A 23,830-nucleotide genomic window follows, 5' to 3' on the forward strand; every position below is an offset into this window, starting at 1 on the left:
GTGTACACAAACAATGTTCTCAATGCTCGAGTTCATGTGTAGAGACCCAGGCGATACTTCGAGCAAAGTGTCATGGTGTGTCGGGCCTTCTTAGTGTTGTAAAAATATCGATTTTGATGCGCTCAAAGTAGTGCCCCTAGCACTCCCATTCACCGGCCATTTGACCAGAAAACGAAATCACGGTCAATCTTAAAAGTGGCTCTTTCGTCGTAATTATGCTTTTAGATGAAAGTTTGACTCGTTTACAATCCAAAAAACACCCCAGATTGCATTTTGGCGAAAGTTTCCCTTTAACACAAAAAGGACTGATGAATTTAACTTACTCCAATCCATCCTTTGAATTTGAAATTTGTTTCCTTCAAAATACATACACTGCCATTCGAAACTTTGGAATCAGTAAGATTTTTAATGCTTAAAAAAAAAAAAAAAAAAAAGTTTCTTATGCTCATCAAGACTACATTTATTTGACAAAAAAATCCAGAAAAACTGCAATATTGTAAAATATTATTTTATATGTGAATCTATTTTAAAACGTAATTTATTTTTCAGCATCATTACTCCAGTCTTCAGTGCCACATGATCCTTCAGAAACTATTCTAATATGCATATTTATTATCAAAACAGTTGTGTTTCTTAGTATTTTGTTGGAACCTGTGATACTTTTATTTAAGCTTCTTTAATAAATAAAGAGATAAAATGAACAGCATTTATTTAAAATAGAAAATATTTGCAATATTGATAATAAAAGTAATAAATCAGCATATTAGAATTTCTGAAGGATCATGTAGCACTGAAGACTGAAGTAATAACTGATGAAAATTCTGATTTGCATTACAAAAATAAATTATATTTTAAATTATATTAAAATTGAAAACTATTATTTTAAACTGTAATATTTTTTCACAATATTCCTGTTTTTTTTTTTGCATTTTTGATCAAGTAAATGCAGCCTTGATGATTATTTTTTTTAAATCCCAAACTTTTGAACAGCAGTGTATGTGTAGTGACCATTACATTGTTTAATTCTTTTTCATTACGCTAAAAAGTTTGGTGTCAAGATTGTCTTTCTACAGAAACTGATACTTTTATTCTAGCAGCAAAGACATTTATATTGCTATAAAATTTGCTGCTCTGCATGAACTTAATCTGTTTATCAGTTATCATTTAGCAGTCTATATTTCAACATTGATAATAATAAGAAATGTTTCTTGAGCACCAAATCAGCATATTAGAATGATAGAAGACTAAAGTAAATGGCTGCTGTAAATTCAGCTTTGGCATCACAGGAACAAATGACATTTAAAAAATAAAATAAAATGGGAAAGCAGTTAAATTGAAAAATGTAACATTTCAGAAAAATTGAAAAATTGTTTTACTGTATTTTTGATCAAATAAATGAAGACTTAGTGTGCAGAGACTTCTTTCAAAAACACCAAATTTTACTGATCCTAAACGTTTAAAGGAATAGTTCACCCAAAAATGAAAATTCTTAAAAATATATATTTTTTTGTCATACATTAAACATAAGGGTGAGTAAATGATGACAGAACTGTGATTTGTGGGTGAATCTGTAACATCCTGAAAGCATTTGTGTATTATAAATGCATTTGTATACAATACTTACCACTGTACATTACTCTTATTTCATTATGGAAATTAAAAAAGCAGGCTAAGTTGTTAAAACTCACCCAAACGTATGTCTGAAACTATAGAAACTATGAGGTCTAACACATAACAGTGGCTGTTGGTTACTGCACATTTTTCAAAACCAACTGAAAATGAAACCACATCAGATGGACTTTACCAGAAAGTGGCCCCCAAGCGAAGTAATCTCAGTATCCCTGTACTAGAAGAACCAAACAAACCAAGAAAAAAATGTTTTTTTGTGTGTGTGATGTGTGTCTGACCTCTTCTAGGACTCTCGTGATTGAACAGGATCCCATTCACAGCAAAGAGGTTATAGGCTTCCCTGAAGTTTACAACAATCCAGTATGCATAGAGCTTAGCAGCACCTATGACAAAAAAAGACATTTGTGTATTTATTAATTTAACAAAGTAAAAATATGAAGACACAGCATGTTTTTAGATGTGTGTGTGCTGACCATAAGGGGATCGTGGGTAAAACGGTGTGGTCTCCTTCTGGGGAATTTCCTGTACTTTCCCGTAGAGCTCGCTGGTGGAGGCCTGGTAGAAGCGGACGGTGTCAGTTAAACCGCAGGTCTTCACTGCATCCAGCAGCCGAAGGGTCCCCACCCCGTCAACGTCTGCGGTGTACTCAGCCAGGTCAAAGGAGATCTGACAAACATGAGGCATTTATGTTTAAGAGTTAAATGCAAAAGTACACAAGTAAATGGCTAAATGCAATTCAGTCTTATGACATAACTCAATAACATAAGCCAAGAAGTTGCCAACATAAACATAATTTAAGGAAATATGAAAACAAGTAACTGCCTGGTAATAAAACTCAGCGCAAAACCCTCTAAGCTGAGAGAAGGAATCTTCTCTAATGTTGATATCAAGTGTCTTTGTTTGCATAGAGCTGCATGCTCTGCTGTTACTGGAAAACACACAGAGCATCAAACCATTTGTCTTCTAGCTCGTGTAAACTGGGTCAGACAACTAAATGTTGGATATTGGCTAACTGCATTCAGTGCATATCATTTGCAAGCCATCAAAGACATAACAACACACTATTAATAAAAACAATGTTGCATTTTTTTGTCTTTAGGTCAAACCTCTAGTTTTATTTTACAGTATATTTCAGTAGATTTTGTTAACTGATTGACTAAAAAGGTATGACTTAAAGAGATAATTCACCCAAAAATGAAAATTCTATCATTAATTATTCACCCTCATGTTGGTCCAAACCCATAAGACCTTTGTTTATCTTCAGTAGGGTTGGGTATCGAGAACTGGTTCCATTTTAGAACCGGTTCCAAATTTCTAATATCCGAGTATTCGATAAGACACGTGCATTTCGATGCCACTTAACGATTTCTGCGTTCCCATTTTAATGGGATTTTTAAACTATTTAAGTGCAGAAAGGAAAAGAACTTGCCCACTTTTTGCATGCAGCGCACACATCTGAAGCGCAAGCAAGAAGAACAGCGGCCCCGATGTGCATTTCTACTGCAGAAAGGGACCGGGCCGGAACTGACTTCTCTTTCACATTTGTGACCCTGGACCAAAAAAACAGTCATAAGGTTAAATTTTACAAAACTGAGATATATGCATCATATGAAAGCTCAATAGATAAGCTTTCTATTGATGTATAGTTTGTTAGAATAGGACAATATTTGGCCGAGATACATCTATTTGAAAATCTGGAATCTAAGGGTGCAAAAAAATCAAAATACTGAGAAAATCACCTTTAAAGTTGTCCAAATTAAGTCCTTAACAATGCATATTACTAATCAAAAATTACATTTTGATAGGTTTACAGTAGGAATTTTACAAAAAATCTTAATGGAACATGATCTTTACTTAATTTCCTAATGATTTTTGACATAAAAGAAAAATCTATAATTTTGACCCATACAATGTATAAATATACCCCAGCGACTTAAGACTGGTTTTGTGGTCCAGGGTCACATTTATTGACCAGTTTGCACGAAATACGTCAGTATATCATCATTTTTAGATCTGTGTTCAGCATTAAAGAGACACTTAATAAACATGCTGCCTTCCATTAATATTAACCAAGAACAAAAGAAAATCATTAACTGACTGAATATCTTTCGGAAATTTAATGACGATTAATCAACATTTTATTTATGAAAAGAAAACTTAGTTTTTAAACTTTGGATTTCAATTTCTGTATCTGACGTTTGTTCAGTTTTATTTATTTCTGCTATTGCTAATTGATTTGTTTGTTATTATTTTATTACTTTAATTTAATGTTTGAAACTTATATTAGTCTAGTTGTTTTTTTCTGCGGTATTTTTTGGTTAAACCATAGGCAGAAGACAGAATAAATATGTTTGACATCTAAATGTTTGATTTAAATCTTTTTAAATGGACTTTTTTATTTTATTGGAATCGGAATTAGGAATCAATAAGCAGAATGTGAATTGATAAAATTCAAACGATACCCAACCCTAATCTTCAAAACACAAAAAAAGATATTTTTGATGAAATCCTAGAGCTTTCAGACCCTGCATAGACAGCAGTGCAACTGACATGTTCAAGTTCTAGAAAGGTAGAGAACAGGAGAAATTGCAGAAAATTACGGTTGAACCACTGATGACACATGGACTATTTTTCTTAGTACCTTTCTAGTTCAAAGATGGAGTTTTGGTTCCCTGCCACTGTAGTCTCTGGCTTACTTAGTTGTTGACACTTAATTTCCAGTGATATTGTTGACTTAATTGCACAAAAACCATTTGAACTGGACTGAGCTGGATGATGACATCCCTGAATCAATGAACTGACTTTTTACTGAAAATTGAGCATTTACTATTGTCCTTTTGCATTATTAACACTATTTTCTAATTTAATACTGTAAAGCTGTTTGACACGATCTGTATTGTTAAAATTGCTATATAAACAAAGGTGACTTGACTTGACTTTCTGGGCCTTGAATGTCAGTTGCATTGCTGTCTAGTGATAGTTTTCACGTGACGTCACACAGTCATAGGAACACCTACCTGGAGGGCAAAACAAAGCTTTGCTCAACTGACCGCCACTTATTTTTACGCAGTTTGCATTCGGTAGTAATGTTGTAAAAAGCAGATATTAAAAGGAGAAATTCAGTAAACACCGTATTGATGATGTATATTTTGTACAAGCAAGCAGATGAACCCAGAATATAAACGCAATGTGCAAAGTTTTACATTAAATGGTTGTGTTCATATTCCAACCTCATCTGCTTGCCCATATAAACTATACATCATTAATATAGTGATTACTAAATTTGATCTTTTAATATTACCTTTTTAAATATATTAAGGCACTTAAGTGTTTTTATAACGTTTTGTCACACTGCTTAATGATTAAAATATTGCAGCTGGTGTTTAATATGGATTGCAAAAGGCCAAAACTTGCATTATTCCCATAGCTTTGATTTATTCTTTTGAGAGGAGATCTAAATATTTATGGCTGTGAAACACTCTTTGGACGTTTTGCCCTCCAGGTCGTTGAGCCGGTCATGTGACTAAAAGCCATCAATACAGGGTCAGAAAGCTCTTGGATTTCATCAAAAATTTCTTAATTTGTGTTCCAAAGATGAACACAATGAGTTTGGAACAATATGAAGGTGACTAATTAATGACAGAATTTTCATTTTTGGGTGAACTATCCTTTTAAAAGAACAATTTGTTCACAAATCAGTCATTGCTGCTTCTCCCATGAGTGTGGGAAAGAAAACAAGCACTGATGTCAAGATTTTCAGTGAAAAATCATTTTAATTTCAGCCTGTTCCTGGCACAAAGTTATCCTACCACATTAAAAGATGAACAGGCTCGTATGAACTTCTATGATACTTATATTGTGCTTTTTAATTGAAGGAAACAATGTGCATTCATCAAAATTTCTCCTTTTGCACGGCATATGGAATGAGGGTGAAGGTAAGAAAATCAATGTTCATTTTTGGACAAACTATTCTTTAGATATTGCAAATAGTTTGAGGTGCTACATCATGCGACTGAATCACTGCACCGTGTTTTTGAGCGACAAGGTCTGCTCTAATTTAACGAGTTCAGACATACTCAATTCCCAAACACGAGCGAGTCGGGGAATCCCTGACTGAAACTGAGATGTTAAAGATAGGGAGAGAAAGCAAGAAACAGAAAGACAGACAGGAACTGAGCAGGAGAAAGAGAGGGAGAGAATAACTCATCTAACCTGTTCCTCAAATTTGACATGCGCTTCTCAGAATCGCACCTACACGTTTTTTCCATCGAGACAAACCCTCGGCAACAGGCATGATCTGAATTAGTCCCGAAATACCCTAGTGCGCATCTGTAACCACACCTCAGAGAGAAAACAAAAGCGACTGACAGCTAATTATCGTGAGACTGAAACGATATGCAAGTATCCTCACAACGCAAATTCGCATCACTTTCAAAATAATCCTTATAATGCGGCAACGGATTGACTTTAGTTGTGTTGCTTGGCGCTCGTCCAATAGCTATCATTACCGTTGCTGGGATAATTAGCTTTAAGTTTTTTGGACTGTACAAACATGCTCTTAAAAGCGAGCCAAAACATTCAATCATACCAGTTAGAACTAAGAGAGACATGTTTCTGTCAGGTACAAGTAGATTTATGTCTTCAGATTGTGCGGAGAGCTTTCACGGCATCTTGCCACGCCGCAAGCAATTTTCATTTCTTGGGCATTGTTTTCTCCAAACAAACAGCCAGGACACGGATTTCAAATGTCATAAATATGCCAAAATAGTGCTATTAGAGGAACAGCGATACCGTAATTTGCTCGTTCCAGCTGTTACTAGTAGCAGTAGCCATTGCGCTGATGCAAGTAAGTGCGCTGCGAACTCCAAATCGCTCCCTCTATGCATTCGCAGGCTAAGAAAAGACGTGGAAATTACAGGGATTTTGTTGTTTATGTAAGTGCGGCCACATTTTACACGTTATCCGAAGTGAGCGGGAGACTCGCCGAAAATTGTGCTGCAAAAGCAATTTCTTCGTGTCTCCACAGCAACTTGGAACTGTCAGGGGGGCAGGATTTATGTCTGACATCGGGAAAGTCCCCGTGGCCCGGGGTGACTCGTGCACATGCGAACACCCTTTTTCTTTCGGCTCTACCTAATGGAGCTGGCCTCCTCTGTCGATACTACTCCTACACTCCTCACGGCTTCGGCACGTCAGGATTGGAATTCATCAGCTAATTAAATCTATGCTTGAGATGACACCAACTTCCCTCGCTCTTCTGCCTGCTCAACCAGACACGCTCACCTCATCATTCACTCCTTCCCTCAAACATAAACACACATGTAAACATGGCAACAGCCTGGATCATTATGGGCTGCGGTTAGGGTTGCCCCAGGCGCAACTTGTCTGTAGCAATCGCAGAGCTCATACAAGCTTGAGTGTGTGAGAGCGGAGGGAGGGAGGGGAGAAACCATGACTGCGAATAATTAGGGAATCATTTAGCCTGTTACAGATGTTCTTAAACTGTCTCCATCCTTGTAAAAACAAAGCTCTATTTTTACCACATCTTATGTTTCCAGAAGACAGCATTTCTCAACCTTTTGCGTCTCATATAGCCCCACAGCTGCATCAGCAAGGCTCAGGAACCCCCTTTATTCACTCCAATGTTAATAATTGAATTATAATTAATTGGAAAAAATTAAGATACGCATACATTTCTTTTTTCTTTTTTTTTTCAACTATTACATCTCATGTGGAGGACCTTGCCCAGCCTTGTCTAGACCTGAACCCCTTTTTAAAACCTCTGGGATGAATTGGAAAAGCAGGCCAGACCCCATCACCTATCATCAGCGCCTGACCTCATGATGCTTGTTGTCTTGTTGAACATTTAATTTCAAAAGCACTGCAAAAAAAAGGTCTTTCATTAGATTTTGGAATAGAGCTGCGCGGTTTTGACAACAATCTGTATCACTTTTTTTAGGATTCTGGTGGTTTCACGGTTTATCAGTTTTTCCCTGACTGAACAGAATGCACAAAACGGCTGCAGAACCACTGCATTTTAATCACGATCCAAACAATAAGAGTTTTTTGATGTGAATTCAATTGTACAATTTCAATAGCAAAAACAGAATGGTTTCACCCTAGTTTTGTTGAATTATGCTACATAAAACAAGAAACGAAAACAGCAGATGGGCTAAATGAGAGGCAAATTCACTCTCTGACAGCAGGTGGCGCTTATGGAACAGCAGCAATACAGCATTTTCTTAGTTATCGCTGTAAACAAAGCAAGGCTGTGCTTTTAAATACTACATTAATATGCATTATATGGAGGTAAGATGACAAAAAAACACCATCTTAACTATTCTGAAGACAGTCAGTTTCCCTCAGAAATATATTTATATAAATCCCTAACCCTTAACTGAGTATTTAGGATTTTTTTCCAATATTTTACGCATGATGAAGTGAGTTTGCTCTGGCTGCAACAGTATTTTCTGGATTATGTTAATCACCATTTACAGTTGGTTTATTTTCCCAGTTAAAAAAATGTTGATAGTTCTACAAGTTAACCTTTAGTCCAAAGTGTATGAAGTTAACAGGGATCCCCTCTCAACTTACGATGCTGGTTTATACCGGTTTACCGCTTGAACTGGTATATCGCCGAGCACTAATTTGGAACATGGCTGTTGGATTTGTCTCCATCCAGACAGCAGAGCTTCAATGAGGTCAGACGCTGATGTTAGATGATGTGGTCTGGCTAACAGTCTGCATTCAAATTTCATCCTAAAGGTGTTTAAGTCTGGGCTTTGTGCAAACACTTCTAAAGCGACTAGTATAGTGCAATCCATCTAATCCGGCCACACGTTTTTCATCATGCTATTTCATTTGCTCGAGAACAGCGCAGTTCCACACAAGGTTCTGTTCAGCTCCTGACAGTTGACAGTTAACCTTGTGCTGACAGCAACCAACAACTACCACATGTGAGTGGTCTCTGACTGAACCAACTCTCTGACACACACACAGCACGTGTGTCATCGCAGTTGACAGGTGCTGTCATTTAGGAGCTCGAAAGAATGAGGTGAGCTATTGTGTGCGCTTATCTGTACGTCAAAGAAGCCAACACGCATGCTAAACACAGTTGAAACTCTGACAATGCACAAAGTGGTATGCCAGGATCTGCATCGCTGAACATCCACCTCAGTTTTGTTAAATGCTATGAGCACAATATGCTTCAGATTAACATAAAAATATCAAATATGAGTACTTGACCTGCATGTTTATTTTGAGACAAGATGATGAATGCTTCCAAGCTATAAATAGCTGTAATTATATACTCTGGTGTCTAGTAGTTCTCTCTGCAGACCAAGTTCATTACCATATAATTTTTTTTGCTAAATGTGTGTTGTCATTATATGCAATCCACTAAACTGTCTGAAACAATCCAGCTCACAATCTCAGACTGACTGTGACTTGTCCAATCGGTGAACCTTCTTAGCCATTCCTTTTGTTTAGTATTAAACATTGCTGTTGCAAATTATGAATGAAATATGTAATGTTAGCCAGCTGGCTAATACTGGTAAATTCGATCTAGCAAATTTTCTGGCATGAGAAGTTGTAACATTACCAGTAAATTACTAGTAATGTGCACTGTGTGAACACAGAATGAAGATTACCGGTAGAAGCATGTAGAACACGCTGACAAAAAAGTGCTTTGGTCCAAATTTGCCAATCATAGCATTCTTATGGAGATGGCGTGATTACTACTGATTACTATTAATAATGTGCTATATGGACATCTTTGACCATTGCGTCTCATCTCACAGCTTTTTCAATGTGTCATGCTCAAGACCTAGCCTTCTTTTCCAATCAACAGCACTGCGGCTCTGCAGTTGGATATTATTATGCGTGTCTTGTGTTTATAGAGCAAAAACGTGTTCTTTTTGATCACTTTTGGTCACTCAGATTCAAAAATGTTGTCAATTTGGACAGATAGTGAAACTAAAATGCTTCTACTCATGAGGGCGAATGAAGACAACAACGCAGCTTTTAAAGATCATTTTCGGTGACTGACACCACAGAATTTACCGGCATTTTTGTGCTGATGTGTAAATGGTCTCTTACCGGTAAAAAGACAGAACACCATTGTCTGTGTGAACAGCATATTTGTGTATTTACCCGTGAAGTGATACAAAAGACCACTAGTCATTTAAAGAACGCTAAAACTGTTTATCCACTCGCCTTAAGGTTCAAATGGCGGCGCAGCGCAAGCTTACTAAAGCATATTTGTTCACTCGCTGATGAGTCTTGGTCACACGACCATTAAACCGTGCTGCGAGATCCAGTGTGAAGCACTTGAATTCAGCGAAGAATAGAAATAACTTGGTTTATAGCTAAATGATACAGCGCTGACAAACAGGAGAGACACTTTGCGCAACGATACAGTCAGAAGGCTTTCAAAATGTACAAATCGCCATCATTTACCATAGATTTACTGTAGTAGCACTAACTGCAGCATGGTGTTGTGTCAGAAAATTGGGTATTTGAGTCAAATTGTATTATATTAATGTAGAAATGTATTAAATGTAGCGAAGGAGGAGAAATGGAAAATAATTACAGTATTTTTTGTGATTAATTGTTTATGCATTTTTCTAAATGTATTTAGACTACTGTTTTTCACATAAATACATACAAATCAAATTACATTTTTACAATGGTATTAAGGTGCTACATTTGCGGTTTTAACTGTGATTACCAGGATCTAAATGTGTGTGTGTGTGTGTGTGTGTGTTTAAACATGAATTGTTTGTCATGTTTTGACCATAAAGAATAGCTTAAAACCACAATCTTTCACAATAAAGGAATCTGCCTTCAAACTCGAAAGAATTTTTTTTATATCTTTATCATGATCATTTTATTTGTCCATTTTGCCTAGCACTACGGCAAACAAATAAAATGTACACAGGACTCAATAATTCATTCTGATTGGTCTGATTTATGCATAATTACCGCAAAACTGACTGTTGTCCAAGGCATCTGATTTCCTATATCTGTAAAAGTCTCTTGTATTAAAGAGGCAAAAAATAAATAAATAAATAAATAAAAAATAAACAAAATAAAATAATGTACTGTCCATTTAAATTTTAGCAGACACGAATGTTCCTAAAAATAAAATGAATCATTTTAATGTGGTGGGGCCTGTGAAAATTTTGGCAGGGCAGCACATATTGAAACTGCTGGCCTGAATAGGAAAAAATATACTTATTGTTAAGCCCTACTTGTATATCTCAGACTTACAGAGTACAGATATAAAGGTCATGCAGACAAGTGGCACCAGCGTTGACTACAGAGAGACTGCAATGATTTGCACAACCGAAAAAGGAACCAGAAAGGTTTCTGCTATAGATGAGAAAGCAAACATGTGGACATTTGGAGATTTTTCCACCAAATTTCAAGAAACAAAAGATGAAAATACAAACGTTGAGGCCTGATAACCGGCAGCTTATGTTTTTGAACTTCTCTCTTGCATCCTACTTTACATTCATCATAATCTTAAACATCATTAATCATTTTTAGAGCTTACTTTGGACTTGCACACTATGATACTGCTGAATATTTCCTCATTCTAGTCTTCCAGTCACTTGAGCCAACATCTCTGGTAATGCTATGATTCAAAGTACTTATTTTTATTCTTTCATTCCTTACTTCTGTTCAGCATCTTTGCCAAGGTCATTACCTACTGTAATGGCAATAATAATGCCAATAATAAATAACAATATAAATGATAATAGTAATAATAATCATACACAAGTATATACTAAATGATTCTCTTGACTAATGTTAACTCCCTTAGGGCAGGGCATGAGACTGGAATGTGTCCGTTTATACCGCACAAAGAATGAATTGTTCATTGCAATACCTGCTTTTATTCTGTAAACGGCTATTTTCCACCTCTCAATCAAGCGTTGAGTGCTCGTGCTAGCGCTAGCGAATTCACAAAGACTTGCATATTATTCAGACATACCATGTCAGTCACATTCCTTCCAAAATTTGAAATAAGCCCGACGTTGATAAGTCAAGCCACCTTAACCCATTTTCTAGGAGCGAATATTCCCAGGAAGACAAGGTGTACCATACGACACGTCTTCCTTGTGCTCCTTTGCCTAATGTGGAGCAGCCAAGGCTTACGTGAGGCTAGAGATGTCAAAACTGCAGGTTTTTTTTTTTGACAAGTTTAATGCTGTTTAAATCCCTGGATTAATGCAGTCACCGGCAAGTGGCAACATAAAGCACGTCAACCAAAGATGACACATTTGTTAGGTCGGTTCTTTTCAAAATTGAGTGATTCATACCCAAATAAGTGTATCAACACAATTGTGTTGCCATTCACAAACTATGCAAAGTGTCATTCCACAGTCTACTGCATGCTAAAACTGGCCAATGCAGTATGCAGACATACTAATAACCAGTGGGAAATTCATTAAGGGCCAGTCATACTACACTTTTTTCGCTCGATTGACTATGCACGCGAATACAGAAGAGCGGAAACACAAGCTCATTCAAAGTTGTTTCGCATTTTGCTACGTAGGACCCTATGATATCCGCGATCCGGAAACCGCGGACAAAATCGCTGAATCAAGTCATAAAAATGGAATTACTGTACAAAGCAGAATGTCACAGAATTTGCCAAATTTTGGATGAATAAATAAAAAGTAGGTCGGTACCACTTAAATCAAAATGTGATATGGACTAGTGTCTGTAAATATCAAGCCACAAAATACTTTTTTAAATGTGAATCCTGCATGTTCTGTGTGATTCACACTGTGAATGAATGCCACAGATGGATGGTTTCATTTACTACACACATACTGAAGCGCCTCTGCTGCCTAAATATATGAGTACATATCTCTAGAACTGCTCTGAAAGTCACTTCATGAGTATTTTACCTTTTTTGTGAGAAAAAACAAAACTACATAAAATCATTTACAAATAGAAACTTACAGGTCTTCACAGCAACCTGTCAAAATAAAAGTTTGATTTAACTTGAAGAAATTGTGACAGAAATATATTATTTAATGTAATAGCTCTACTACTACTAATACGATTATTAAAACATTATTTTTAAGGAATATTTACCAGAAAAATGATTTACCAGAATTTGTAAATACACAACACAGAAAAATGTAAATACACACAGTATTTTAAAAAAAGAAAAGAAAATAATAATAATTTTATTAATGAAATTAATTATTTAGATTAGGCTTTTGATTGTTAATTATTATTTAATGAAACCATTAAAATAAAATCCAGAAAATTTATGGAAAACACAGATTTTCATAAAAATAAAACTACATTTGAGAAAAAAATAAAACATATTTCATAGGGCCTTAATTTAATTTTTGTTAAACTGTTAAATTGTGTAAGTTTTGTGATTTCAATTAATTAAACATTTTGATTAATAAAACTTAATTTAACCATTAAAAAATGGAATCCAGAAAGTGGAGCAGATTGTATGTTTTTATATTTTAGATGTATTATTATTTGTTATGTGGTAAATTAAAGTTTTTAAGAAAACCCAAGAAGAAATTTCGCATCTCAAAATTTATTGCGAGCGTGGCTTTAAATATAATAAATAATAACAAAGAATGAAATGAATATAAACAAATAAATAAATGAACATAAAAAATAACAATATAAAAATGGATTAATAAATAAAGTATAAAATGAATTTAAAAAAATTAAGTAATCATTAAAGGAATATAAAGAAAGCATAAAAAGAAAGAAAGACTGAAATAAAGAAAGAGGGCCATTTTTAAATGTTTTTTTAAGAAGTCTCTTCTGCTCACAAAGCCTGCATTTATTTGATCCAGTTTTTCCAGAAATTTTAAAACATTTTTACTATTTAAGATATATATATATTACTTGAATATATTTTAAAATGTAATTTATTCCTGTGATCAAAGACAAATACATTTATAATGTTACCAAAGATTTTGTATTTTACATAAATGCTGTTCAACTCAACAAAGAAACCTAAAAAAAAATTATACTCCGCTGTTTTCAACATAATAATAATATAATAATAATAATAACAACAACAATAATAAATGCTTTTGAGCAACAAATGAGAATATTAGAATATTCTGAGCAATGATGCTAAAAATTCAGCTTTGAAATCACAGGAATAAATTATATTTTTAAATATATTCAAGTAATAAAAATATATTTTAAATAGTAAAAATATTTCAAAATTGTACTGTTTTGCTGTACTTTGGATCATATAAATACAGGCTTGGTGAGCAAAGAGACTTCTTTAAAAAAAACATTAAAAATCTTACTGTTTTGACTGGTAGTGTTTATTAGGGCTGTGCAATATGGACAAAATAATCATATTGCGATTTTTTTTGAACGAATATTGCGATTGCGATTTTATTTGCGATTTTTTTTTTTTTTTTTGCTTTTTCAAACAAGCTACATACATACATTCTAAATGTATTCAGTGCACAAGAAGTGCATAACAAAACATTTCACCATGAAATAACATAGTATTAAGTTTAATAAACAAAACTGTAGTAAAATTGTCTTTAAAACAGACAACATAAAATAAATAAGCCATTTTACTTTTTTCCCGGTACTTTAGCCTACTTTGTGCAATAACGAATACATTCATTTCAGTGGAAAAATAAGTCCAAAACTCTCTATTTTAACATTTTAAGGGTTCTAAAATCTTTTGCTTTTTTTTTTTTTTAGAAATTCTTATGTGTTTTAATTTTTCTGATAATGAAAAAGCATAAACATTTATTTATTTTTAATCAAATGAAAAATAAACCCTTTTAATTTTTGTCAAACAAACAGAAATTTACTGTTAAAATCAATGCGTGGAAGAAAAATTATATTCAGTTTAAAACGTTTAAATAATAATTAAGTGGTTAATCTTGTTGTAATAATTTTTATCATATATATTGTTTATGTAAATTATTTAAATAGGAATATATAAACACCTACATTATACTGTACAAAAGTAATACAGGACTAATATTGTTCTGTTACATATTAAACCGTACTTTTATTTTGACAGGTTGCAGTGAAGTTTCTGTGTGTATATGATGCTAGTTTTCTCAAATGAAACGGTAAAAGTGAAACTCACAGCAGCGATTTGGCGATTGAGTTTATCTGTTCATGTGAGATGCAAATGCCAAAAATTAACGGGAGCGTCACGTGTGCTTCAGTCTGCATGTAGTAAAGAAATAAAACGCGTCTCCACCATTCATACATACAGAAGCAAGCGGAACATGCAGGATTCATATTAAAACGGTCTTTTTGCATTTCAGTTTTCACAGACACTAGTCCATATCGCGATTTGAATTAAGTGACAGACCAACTTTTGATTTATTAATCCAAAAATCGACGAATTACGTGGCATTCCGCGCTATAGTAAATTAAGTTTTTATGAATGGAGTCCGCGATCCAATCCGTGTTTTCTTGGAGGAGACATTGTAATCACGCGACCATGAAGAGACAGAAATGACATGCCTTAGTGTAAATAAAATAAATAACATAAGGCAATTTAGTATGTTTAATAAAATAACTATGTATAGACCTGTTCTATAGGAAAGATAACCTTAAATGACTTCTATTGTGATGTGGCGCTATATCGAAAATAAAATGAACTTGACGTTCAAGGGGGGCGGGGGTGCTGTTGGAGGGATAGATAAAATCGCAGCCTTGTGCGGTTTAGAAATCGCATGTGCTTAAATCGCGATTTTTTTTGCGATTGCGATTAATTGCACAGCCCTAGTGTTTATAATGTTAAACATGTAATATAATATGTAAAATATAACGTTATATGTATATAATACAATATATCTAAAAATAGTTAACAAAAAACTATAAATAATGACTATAATTAGTCTGCTGAGAAAAGAAGTACCACTGAATCTAATATAGTAATTATTATAATTGTAATAATAAAATAAATACAAAAATTAAACATGTAAGAGATAATTGACGATGGGCCGTTGAATAATTAGAAAACAATGATGCAGCCACAACACAAAGCGGAGCGGTTTTGGTTTTGGTCTTGGCTTGCTGTTTTAGGCTGTAAGGACCTTTGAAATAACTGAAATCATTTGGCGAAGTGATACAGACATGTAATGCAGTCAAAACCAGCCGGGAACTACGTTAGTCGTGGGTTTCCTTAACTTAGAACATTCATCACCCAATCAGATTCAAGCATTCAACAGCCTTGTAGTATAAAATATAATACATTATAAATATCAAAATATTTAAATACAAATAAAAATAAGTTGTTAAAAACTCTTTCAATTCTAAAGATTTTCACATTCCTAAAAGATTTAATCATTTAAAAAACAAAAACGATTAAACGTCATATGTCTTTTCAACCGCTTCCAATGTCTGAATGAGCATGTTATACAACATGTTTTCCACACAAGCAAACATATTTAAACTGCATCTGCATTCCCACCCTAAAATGAGTGACAGAGATGGCAGTGCAGAGATTTTTATCTCTCATAATTAATCTCTTGCTTCATAGCTGCTGTCATTGAGATAAATCAAAATCATGTTTTTAACGTGACGTAACGCCACTGAATAAAGGCCTGTTTGTTGGCGGTGACGTCAGTCGGTGCAGGTGACAAGACTGGAATGATTTACACAAGCAATTAACTGTAAGTATCTGTGTGAAAGCGAGAGTGCCTGCATCCTCTAGACACCCAATTAGCTAACAAGGCTCAGTGTTAGGCCCAAGTCTCCTACACTGCAACCGCGGCCTTATTAAAAAACTCTGCCGTCATTAGCGGAAAGGATTTCTGTGCTACACTTCACCAAAGTCGACTTATCTTACAGTGTGTCACTCAATCCTGCATTTGCGTGTTTTTGTGTATATCACATCCGTCTACAAACATGCACACAATGCCAAAGTCTTCCCAAGACAACACTTAAATTTCACATCAAACATGTTCACATGCAAACACAAAACATGATACAGGCTGCGACGTTCCAGTCCAACAACTGCATATGAGCTACAGATCTGTGCTAATCCAAATGCAAACACAAAGCTTATGCCAATCACACCCTACTGTACATAACACTATGAGCAAACCGATTCCACCGGTGCTAAGAGATAGTTGTGCAAACATAAAAACACATTCACAAACAGACTTTCTCAAAGAGAAAGAGCTTTGAGGTGACAGAAAGGTCAACACAGAACAATACTAGCCCAAATACCACAGATGTTATTTTGTGTTCTCACTTTCTTAAGTAAATCTGAACTACTTCAACATTAAATGAGTCAAATTCAATTCTTCTAATCAAGTAGCAATCATTAACTTACGGACTTTGCAACTCTGTGTCTGCGTGTGTTACTTGGCTCTCAATCTCAGCCTGTAAAAGTGGCACTTTTACTCAGTTTATCATGTGATCTAAGTTTGATGTGGTCGAACGTGACTAATTGTTGTGTGCTATCCCACAAGGCAGCTCCATTTGTGGTTATTTTAAGATAACCGCAAGGTTTAAACTTGTACAAACATCAACATGTAAAGTACACTGTGCTCTTTTTGTAGTAAAGCCGTGATCGTGTGCTGACGTTGAGCCGACATTATGGCTTACAGCTTTTCTTTTACTGTTCCTGTCATCATTAAACAACATGCTGAAGACGAGGTCCTGACATGATGCTCGGAAAAGTGTGCATTCATATGTAAATAGACGCCTTTATTTGTCCATTATGTTTGCACACACAGCTCCTGAAGCTGGTATATCCCACCTGAATAATTCAGCGTTTGTATTATTATCATTACCTTAGTTCACGTTGTTCTGCATGTCTAACAGGTGCTGCCCTGCAAGTTTTCCATTTTAATATTTTAATAATTAATTATTAGATTTAGAGTTATTAATCAGGATAATAAAACTTATTAGTATAGATATACAATGCCGTTCAAAGGTTTGGGGTCGGTAAGATTGTTTTAATGTTTTCAAAAGAAGCTTCTTATGCTCATCAAAGCTGTATTTATTTATTTTTAAATAAAAGTAAAAACTGTAGTATTGTGAATTATTACACCAATTTCTAAATAGGTTTTCTATCTGAATATATATTAAAATGTAATTTATTCCTGTGGCAAAGCTGAAACAGCAACAGCAGTCATAACTCCAGTTAGTGTTACATGATTTAATTATTATCAATGCTGAAAACAGTTACGCTGCTTAATATCTTTGAATAGAAACCCTAAAGAACAGCATTTTGTTACATTATAAATGTCTTTGCTGTCATTCTTGTTGAATTATTACAATTATTATTAATTGAATATAACAAAACTTTTAGATATACACACTACCAGTCAAAAGATTTTTAATGATTTTTAAAGGAGTATCTTTTGCTCTTCAAGCCTGCATTCATTTGATCCAAAGTACAGCAAAACAGTACAACTTTAAAATATTTTTACTATTTTAAATAACTGTTTTCTATTTGAATATATTTTAAAATACAATTTATTCCAGTGGTTTCGAAGCTGAAATTGTAGCATCAATACTCCAGTCACATGATCCTTCAGAAATCATTCTAATATTCTGATTTGCTGCTCAAAAAAATTAATTTTTATTGTCGAAAACAGCTGAGTAGAATTTTTTCAGGTTTCTTTGATGAAAAGAAAGAACTGAATTTTTCTGAAATAGAAATATTTTCTAACATTATACATGTCTTTATCATCACTTTTGATCAATATAAAGCATCCTTACTAAATAAAAGTATTTCTATAAATGTCTTTTCATAAATAATAATTATTATTAATATTAATAATTAAAAATTCAGATAAATGCTGATCTTTGGATCTTTCTATTCATTAAAGAATCTTGAAAAAAATTACTCAACTGTTTTAAATACTGTTAATAATAATAATAATAATAATAATAATAACTTTTTCTTGAACAGCAAATCATATTAGAATTATTTCTGAAGGATTATGTGACGCTGAAAACTGGAGTAATGATGCTGAAAATTTAGCTTAGATCACAGGAATAAATTACATTTTAAAATATATTCAAACAAAAACAGTTATTTTAAATAGTAAATACATTTCAAAATGTTACTATTTTCCTATACTTTGGATCAAATAAATGCAGGCTTAGTAAGCAGAAGAGGCTTCTTTAAAAAAAAAAAAACATACGGTTCAAAAACCTTTGACTGGAAGTGTACAAGAAAATCAAATGTTTAAATGTTACGCAACATTAGACCTGACTTTATTTGAACTCAACCACAGTTCATTACATGATTTATCTGAATAACTTGCAAACAAGACTATAAAGCCTCACAGACAAAGAGAGAATGTGTGTGGAGGAAAAAAAGCACATTACTTTCTTCCTGAAGCATTCCTTTAAGCATAAACGAATATATTCGGCACTCTCAAGCAAAATAGCACTTTGCTGACCCCTGTGTGTAAAAACTGGAAACCAAATGCGTGTGTGTGTGTATGTGTTTTCTCTGCCACTCTTTCTGCCATATCCAAACAAAGTGCGGTGAGTAAAAAATGTAAACTACAATCAGAGAGTAGCAGTGATCTACCATTTCATTACTGCGGGCACTGATTGAAACGCCTATCTTTAATGAACACTCCCGGCCAGCGCGCACGCTTACAAGCCTAAACTGATGGTGTAATTAAATCAAGCTTGTTTATTTTTCCACATAGCAATCCTGATTGCGGTTGTCATAGTATGACAGCAATCTTTAAATATGAACTACTCTCCCTCAGTCTTAAGTCTGTACTTAAAGTGCTTTTTTATTCTTTATGTCGAGGAGCCACAAGCGATACAAGATCCATTGTGACAGTGAGCATCCTGCTGTTATCTGTCATCACAGCAGATGATCCTCCTGATGGGACACCCAGAACACCTCCCATTCAGTATAATGGATGCCTGTCTGTTGGCCAATGTTTCTCAGTGAGTTTCCACCTGAATTATTTAGTTCCATACTACGGCAGCTGCCGTATTTAACTGCACGTTTTTCAGCCCGCAGGTGCAGTCTGGATCTTTCCATCCTACTGACTTACAAACCAACCATTGAGGCTCATGAATCATTTTAGACAAACAGCGGCTCCAAAAAGTATTTGAACAGTTAAGCCATATTTAAAAATGTATGAACGCATTTGCGCTGCACAAAAACAAACCAAGTTACATTTGTTTTAAAGAAATATAGCTCAAAAACACACATGTAACACATTGAGCGAAACACATACGTATCGCTCAAAAACACATACGTATTACTCAAAAACATACAAATGTATCTATGTATCTAAACTTTTAAAAGGATATTTCACATAAAAATTCTGACCTTAATTACTCACCCTTACAAACCTGTAAGATGTTTGTTTATCTTCAGAACACAAATTAAGCTATTTTTGATAAATTCTGAGAGCTTTTTGACCCTTCATAGACAGCAATGCAACTGAAACATTCAAGGCCTAGAAAGGTAGTAAGGACATCATTAAAATAATCCATGTAACATCAGTGATTCAACCTTTATTTTTAAGTTGTTATTTTTAATTTCTATGGCATAAAAAGTATTCGAGTAGCTTCATAACATTACGGTTGAACCACTGATGTCACATTAATTATCTTTACAATGTCTTTACTACCTTTCTGGGCCTTGAACGTGTCAGATTTCATGAAAAATATCTTAAAGGAGTAGTTTTTTTCAGTCGTAAAGAAATTATGTTTTTTGAGGAAAACATTTTAGGAATTATCTTCATATAGTTGACTTCTATGGTGCCCAAGAGTTAGAACTTCCAAAATGCAGTTTCAACGCAGCTTCAAAGGGCTCTAAATGATCCCAGCCAAGGAATAAGGGTCTTATCTGGTGAAACAATCAGTCATTTTCTAAAAAAAAACTAAAGATTTCTATACTATTTAACCTCAAATGCTGTCTAGGTCTGCATGTACTACAATACAGTTTGTCGAAAAACTCCCATCTCATTTTCTCCTCCAACTTCAAAATCATCTGCGGAAGTACCGACCCAGTGTTTACAAAGCGAACTTTACAAAAAAAAAGGTAAAACAGCAATATAGGATGATTTTGAAGTTGGAGATGTTTTTTTGACAGACCCTAACAGTTTTGAACAGGACTGCACAGAGTACGCATGTGCATGGCAGAGCTAGACAAGATGAGGATTTGAGGTTTAAAAGGTTTTGAGGTTGAGGGTTTTTTTTAGAAAATAACTGACTGTTTCGCTAGATTTAGAGCCTTTCGAAGCTGCATTTTGGAAGTGCAAACTTGCCATAGAAGCCTACTATATGGGGATGAATCCTGAAATGTTTTCCACAAAAAACTATTTCTTTACGACTAAAAAATAAAAATAAAAAGACCTTGGATGACAACAGGGTGAGTATATTATCTGTAAATTTTTGCTCTGGAAGTGAACTACTCCTTTAATTTGTGTTCCGAAGATGATTGAAGGTCTTACGGGTTTGGAACGACATGAGGGTGAGTAATAATGACAGAATTTTCATTTTTGGGTGAACTATCCCTGTAATATGACTTGAGTGTCCAATGTATTCCAATTGTTGTGTAAGAATCATTTTTGTTAAATTGATTGTGTAAGAATAACTTTAGGGACTGTTCACACAAAAGCGCATTTGTGTTAAAAGTAGTAAAAAAAACAGTCTAAAGAAGGATTTAACAAAAGAGTGCTGTGTCATGTGCGATGCACTGCAAAAGACGTTGAGTCTCAAGCAAAAACACGTCAGTCAAAAACACATTCTGTGTGAATGTTTCTGATTGAGCCTGACAACAGGAAATCAAAACTGACTCTATTCATTTTTTAATAAAATGTGCCTGGTCTTATTATGGATGATTCATCAGTTCATGCTGTTCTATAACAGTTTCCATGATCTCTCATCAAATGTAGTAACTTTTTCTGCCTCCAAAATTACATGCATTTTTCTTATGTAACAAAAGCCACATGAGTGGGGTAAAATAATATTAACCAACAATATAATCGACTGTCTGTTAGAACCCAATCAAATCCCAACTTCTGTTTCATTTGGAAATACACCACATTAGGAAGATAAATGGTTTGCGAAAGAATGAAACTTCAGTAATCATTTTTTCACTCTCATGTTGTACCAAAGCCGCATGACTTTACAGAAGATGCTGAGTTAAGCATGACAGAATTTACTTTTTGGAAGAACAAATCTTTTAATCCTTGCTAAGTATGATTGTTTCAGAGTTAGTTTTTTTCCAAAGTGTTTTAGTTGTTTTCTTTGTGTGGTTGAAACATGTTAAAAGCTACAGCAGAAACATGACATTGTTGTTTCTCTATGATACCCAGTTTACACAGAACACATTTAATTGGTTTTTCCTGTGACTGAACTCATGAGTAGCTGAAGGAAACAATGTCAACAGTAATGGCTCATTCCTTTCCCTCCGATTATCTTGTCCCTATTCTGCTTTTGATCTTCTTATTCCGTCATCTTCCTCTCTCCCTTCCTCTCCCTCACTTTTAACTGCCGTTTGTGCTCGCTTCCCATAAATTACCCTGTGGAGCACCCACACAGAAGTTCACACACACCATGATGGCCAACTCTCTGACTAACATCCCCCTGACCTCATCCCAGATGACTAGACATTAGGGGTGTGGGTAAAGGAACAGAGAGTGAAAGAAAGTCCTCTGTATTTGGTTAAGATTTTTTTTTTCCAAAGTATTACTTGGATGGGGTCATTTGTTCACCTCACAGACACTGAGAAAGAAACCAAAGTCATTATGAAACAGTTTGCATGTGTGTGTGTGTGTGCGTGTGTGTGTGCCTGTCCAGCAGGAGTTTGAGAGTCGACAGACAAAGAGCATCTGTGTGATTGAAAAATATAGAGAAATTGAGCTAGATGAAGTGAGAAAGAGAAAGTTGTACCTTGACATGACTCTGTGCTCCAAGGTTGTATATTTCAGTGGGTTTGACTTCATTGATAATCTTTACCAAGCACGTGCTGTCAGTCAAGTCTCCATAGTGCAATTTCATGTCTATGAGGCACAGAATAAAAGACTGAATTGCATTCCCTTTTAAATCTGACAAAGAAATCTGATATAGTTTACGGTCTACTGGTAAAGTATTAGAAAAAAATAATTCCTCCACATCGGCGGAAGTTTAAAGATTGTCACTTGCACGGTGTCCTGACCAGATGCGACGTGACAAGATTCCAGCGACAAGTAAAGAGTCTGTCCAAACCAGGCACGACACGGCTATGCGACAAAAGAAGCCAAATCAGAAGCTTGGGTATGTACTCCCAACTAAATGAACACGCTTTTATTGTAATTCATAAATGCGAACCTGGACCACTAAACCAGTCATAGGGGTAAATTGTTTTTTAATTTAGATTTATACATCTGAAAGTATATAAATAAGCTTTCCATTGATTTATGGTTTGTTAGAATAGGACAATATTTGGCCGAGATACAACTATTTGAAAATCTAACAAAAAAATCTAAATATTGAGAAAATCACATTTAAAGTTGTCCAAATGAAGTCTTTAGCAATGCATATTACTAATTAGAAATCTTTTGATTTTTTAATGGCAGAAAATTTACAAAATATCTTCATGGAACATGATCTTTACTTAATATCCCAATGATTTTTGGCATAAAAGAAAAATGTAGCATTTTGACCCAAACAATGTACTGTTGGCTATTGTTACAAATATACCCGTGCTACTTATGACTGGTTTTGTGGTCCAGGGTCACAAATAATAAATGTTTTAAGTCATTATTAAGTACATACTAAGTAACCGATATCATCTTTGTTATAGAATTGATTCGCATTTTGTTTACAGTTTTAACATTAAAGTTTACTTTAATTTATTGTCAAGATCTGACAGGAACTATCTATTGTTGCTTTCAGTTTGGCTATAAAGAACAGATATGGCTATAAACTCACATTAGACACTTTTAACATTGAATACAGCACATAATCAGTACCTGAGTACCTTTTCATTCTCATAGTCTGTATGTTGTTGTACCATCCACAGTGTCACAGAAAATAGAAACTGTTTCTAAAGTAGAATCCGTTGACGCTTGTCGCATGTCGTGGCCGGTTAGGACAAAAACTCAGATTAACATATAAAACAAACTTTTTTAATCACGTCGCTGCGTCCCGTCGCATCTGGTTAGGACACTGTGTTAAGCGAAAGCTACCAGACCCAATACAAAAAGAGGTCGTATCCATTTCTAAAATG

The 23,830-nt window shown here is 34.6% G+C and overlaps 1 protein-coding gene across 2 annotated transcripts in view; it reads right to left on the reverse strand.

Moving 5' to 3' along the window:
* gmds (GDP-mannose 4,6-dehydratase) overlaps nt 1-23,830 on the reverse strand; it is a 93,033-nt gene that overhangs the window by 59,895 nt on the left and 9,308 nt on the right. For both annotated transcript variants that reach the window (XM_073816654.1, XM_073816653.1), the window contains 3 exons: nt 22,513-22,622; nt 2,103-2,295; nt 1,908-2,012 (listed from right to left, as the gene is read on the reverse strand). In XM_073816654.1, coding sequence (XP_073672755.1) covers nt 1,908-2,012; nt 2,103-2,295; nt 22,513-22,622 — 408 coding nt within the window. The remainder of the gene's footprint in view (nt 1-1,907; nt 2,013-2,102; nt 2,296-22,512; nt 22,623-23,830) is intronic.

This window comes from Garra rufa, chromosome 13 (genome assembly GCF_049309525.1).
Source record: "Garra rufa chromosome 13, GarRuf1.0, whole genome shotgun sequence".
NCBI lineage: Eukaryota > Metazoa > Chordata > Actinopteri > Cypriniformes > Cyprinidae > Garra > Garra rufa.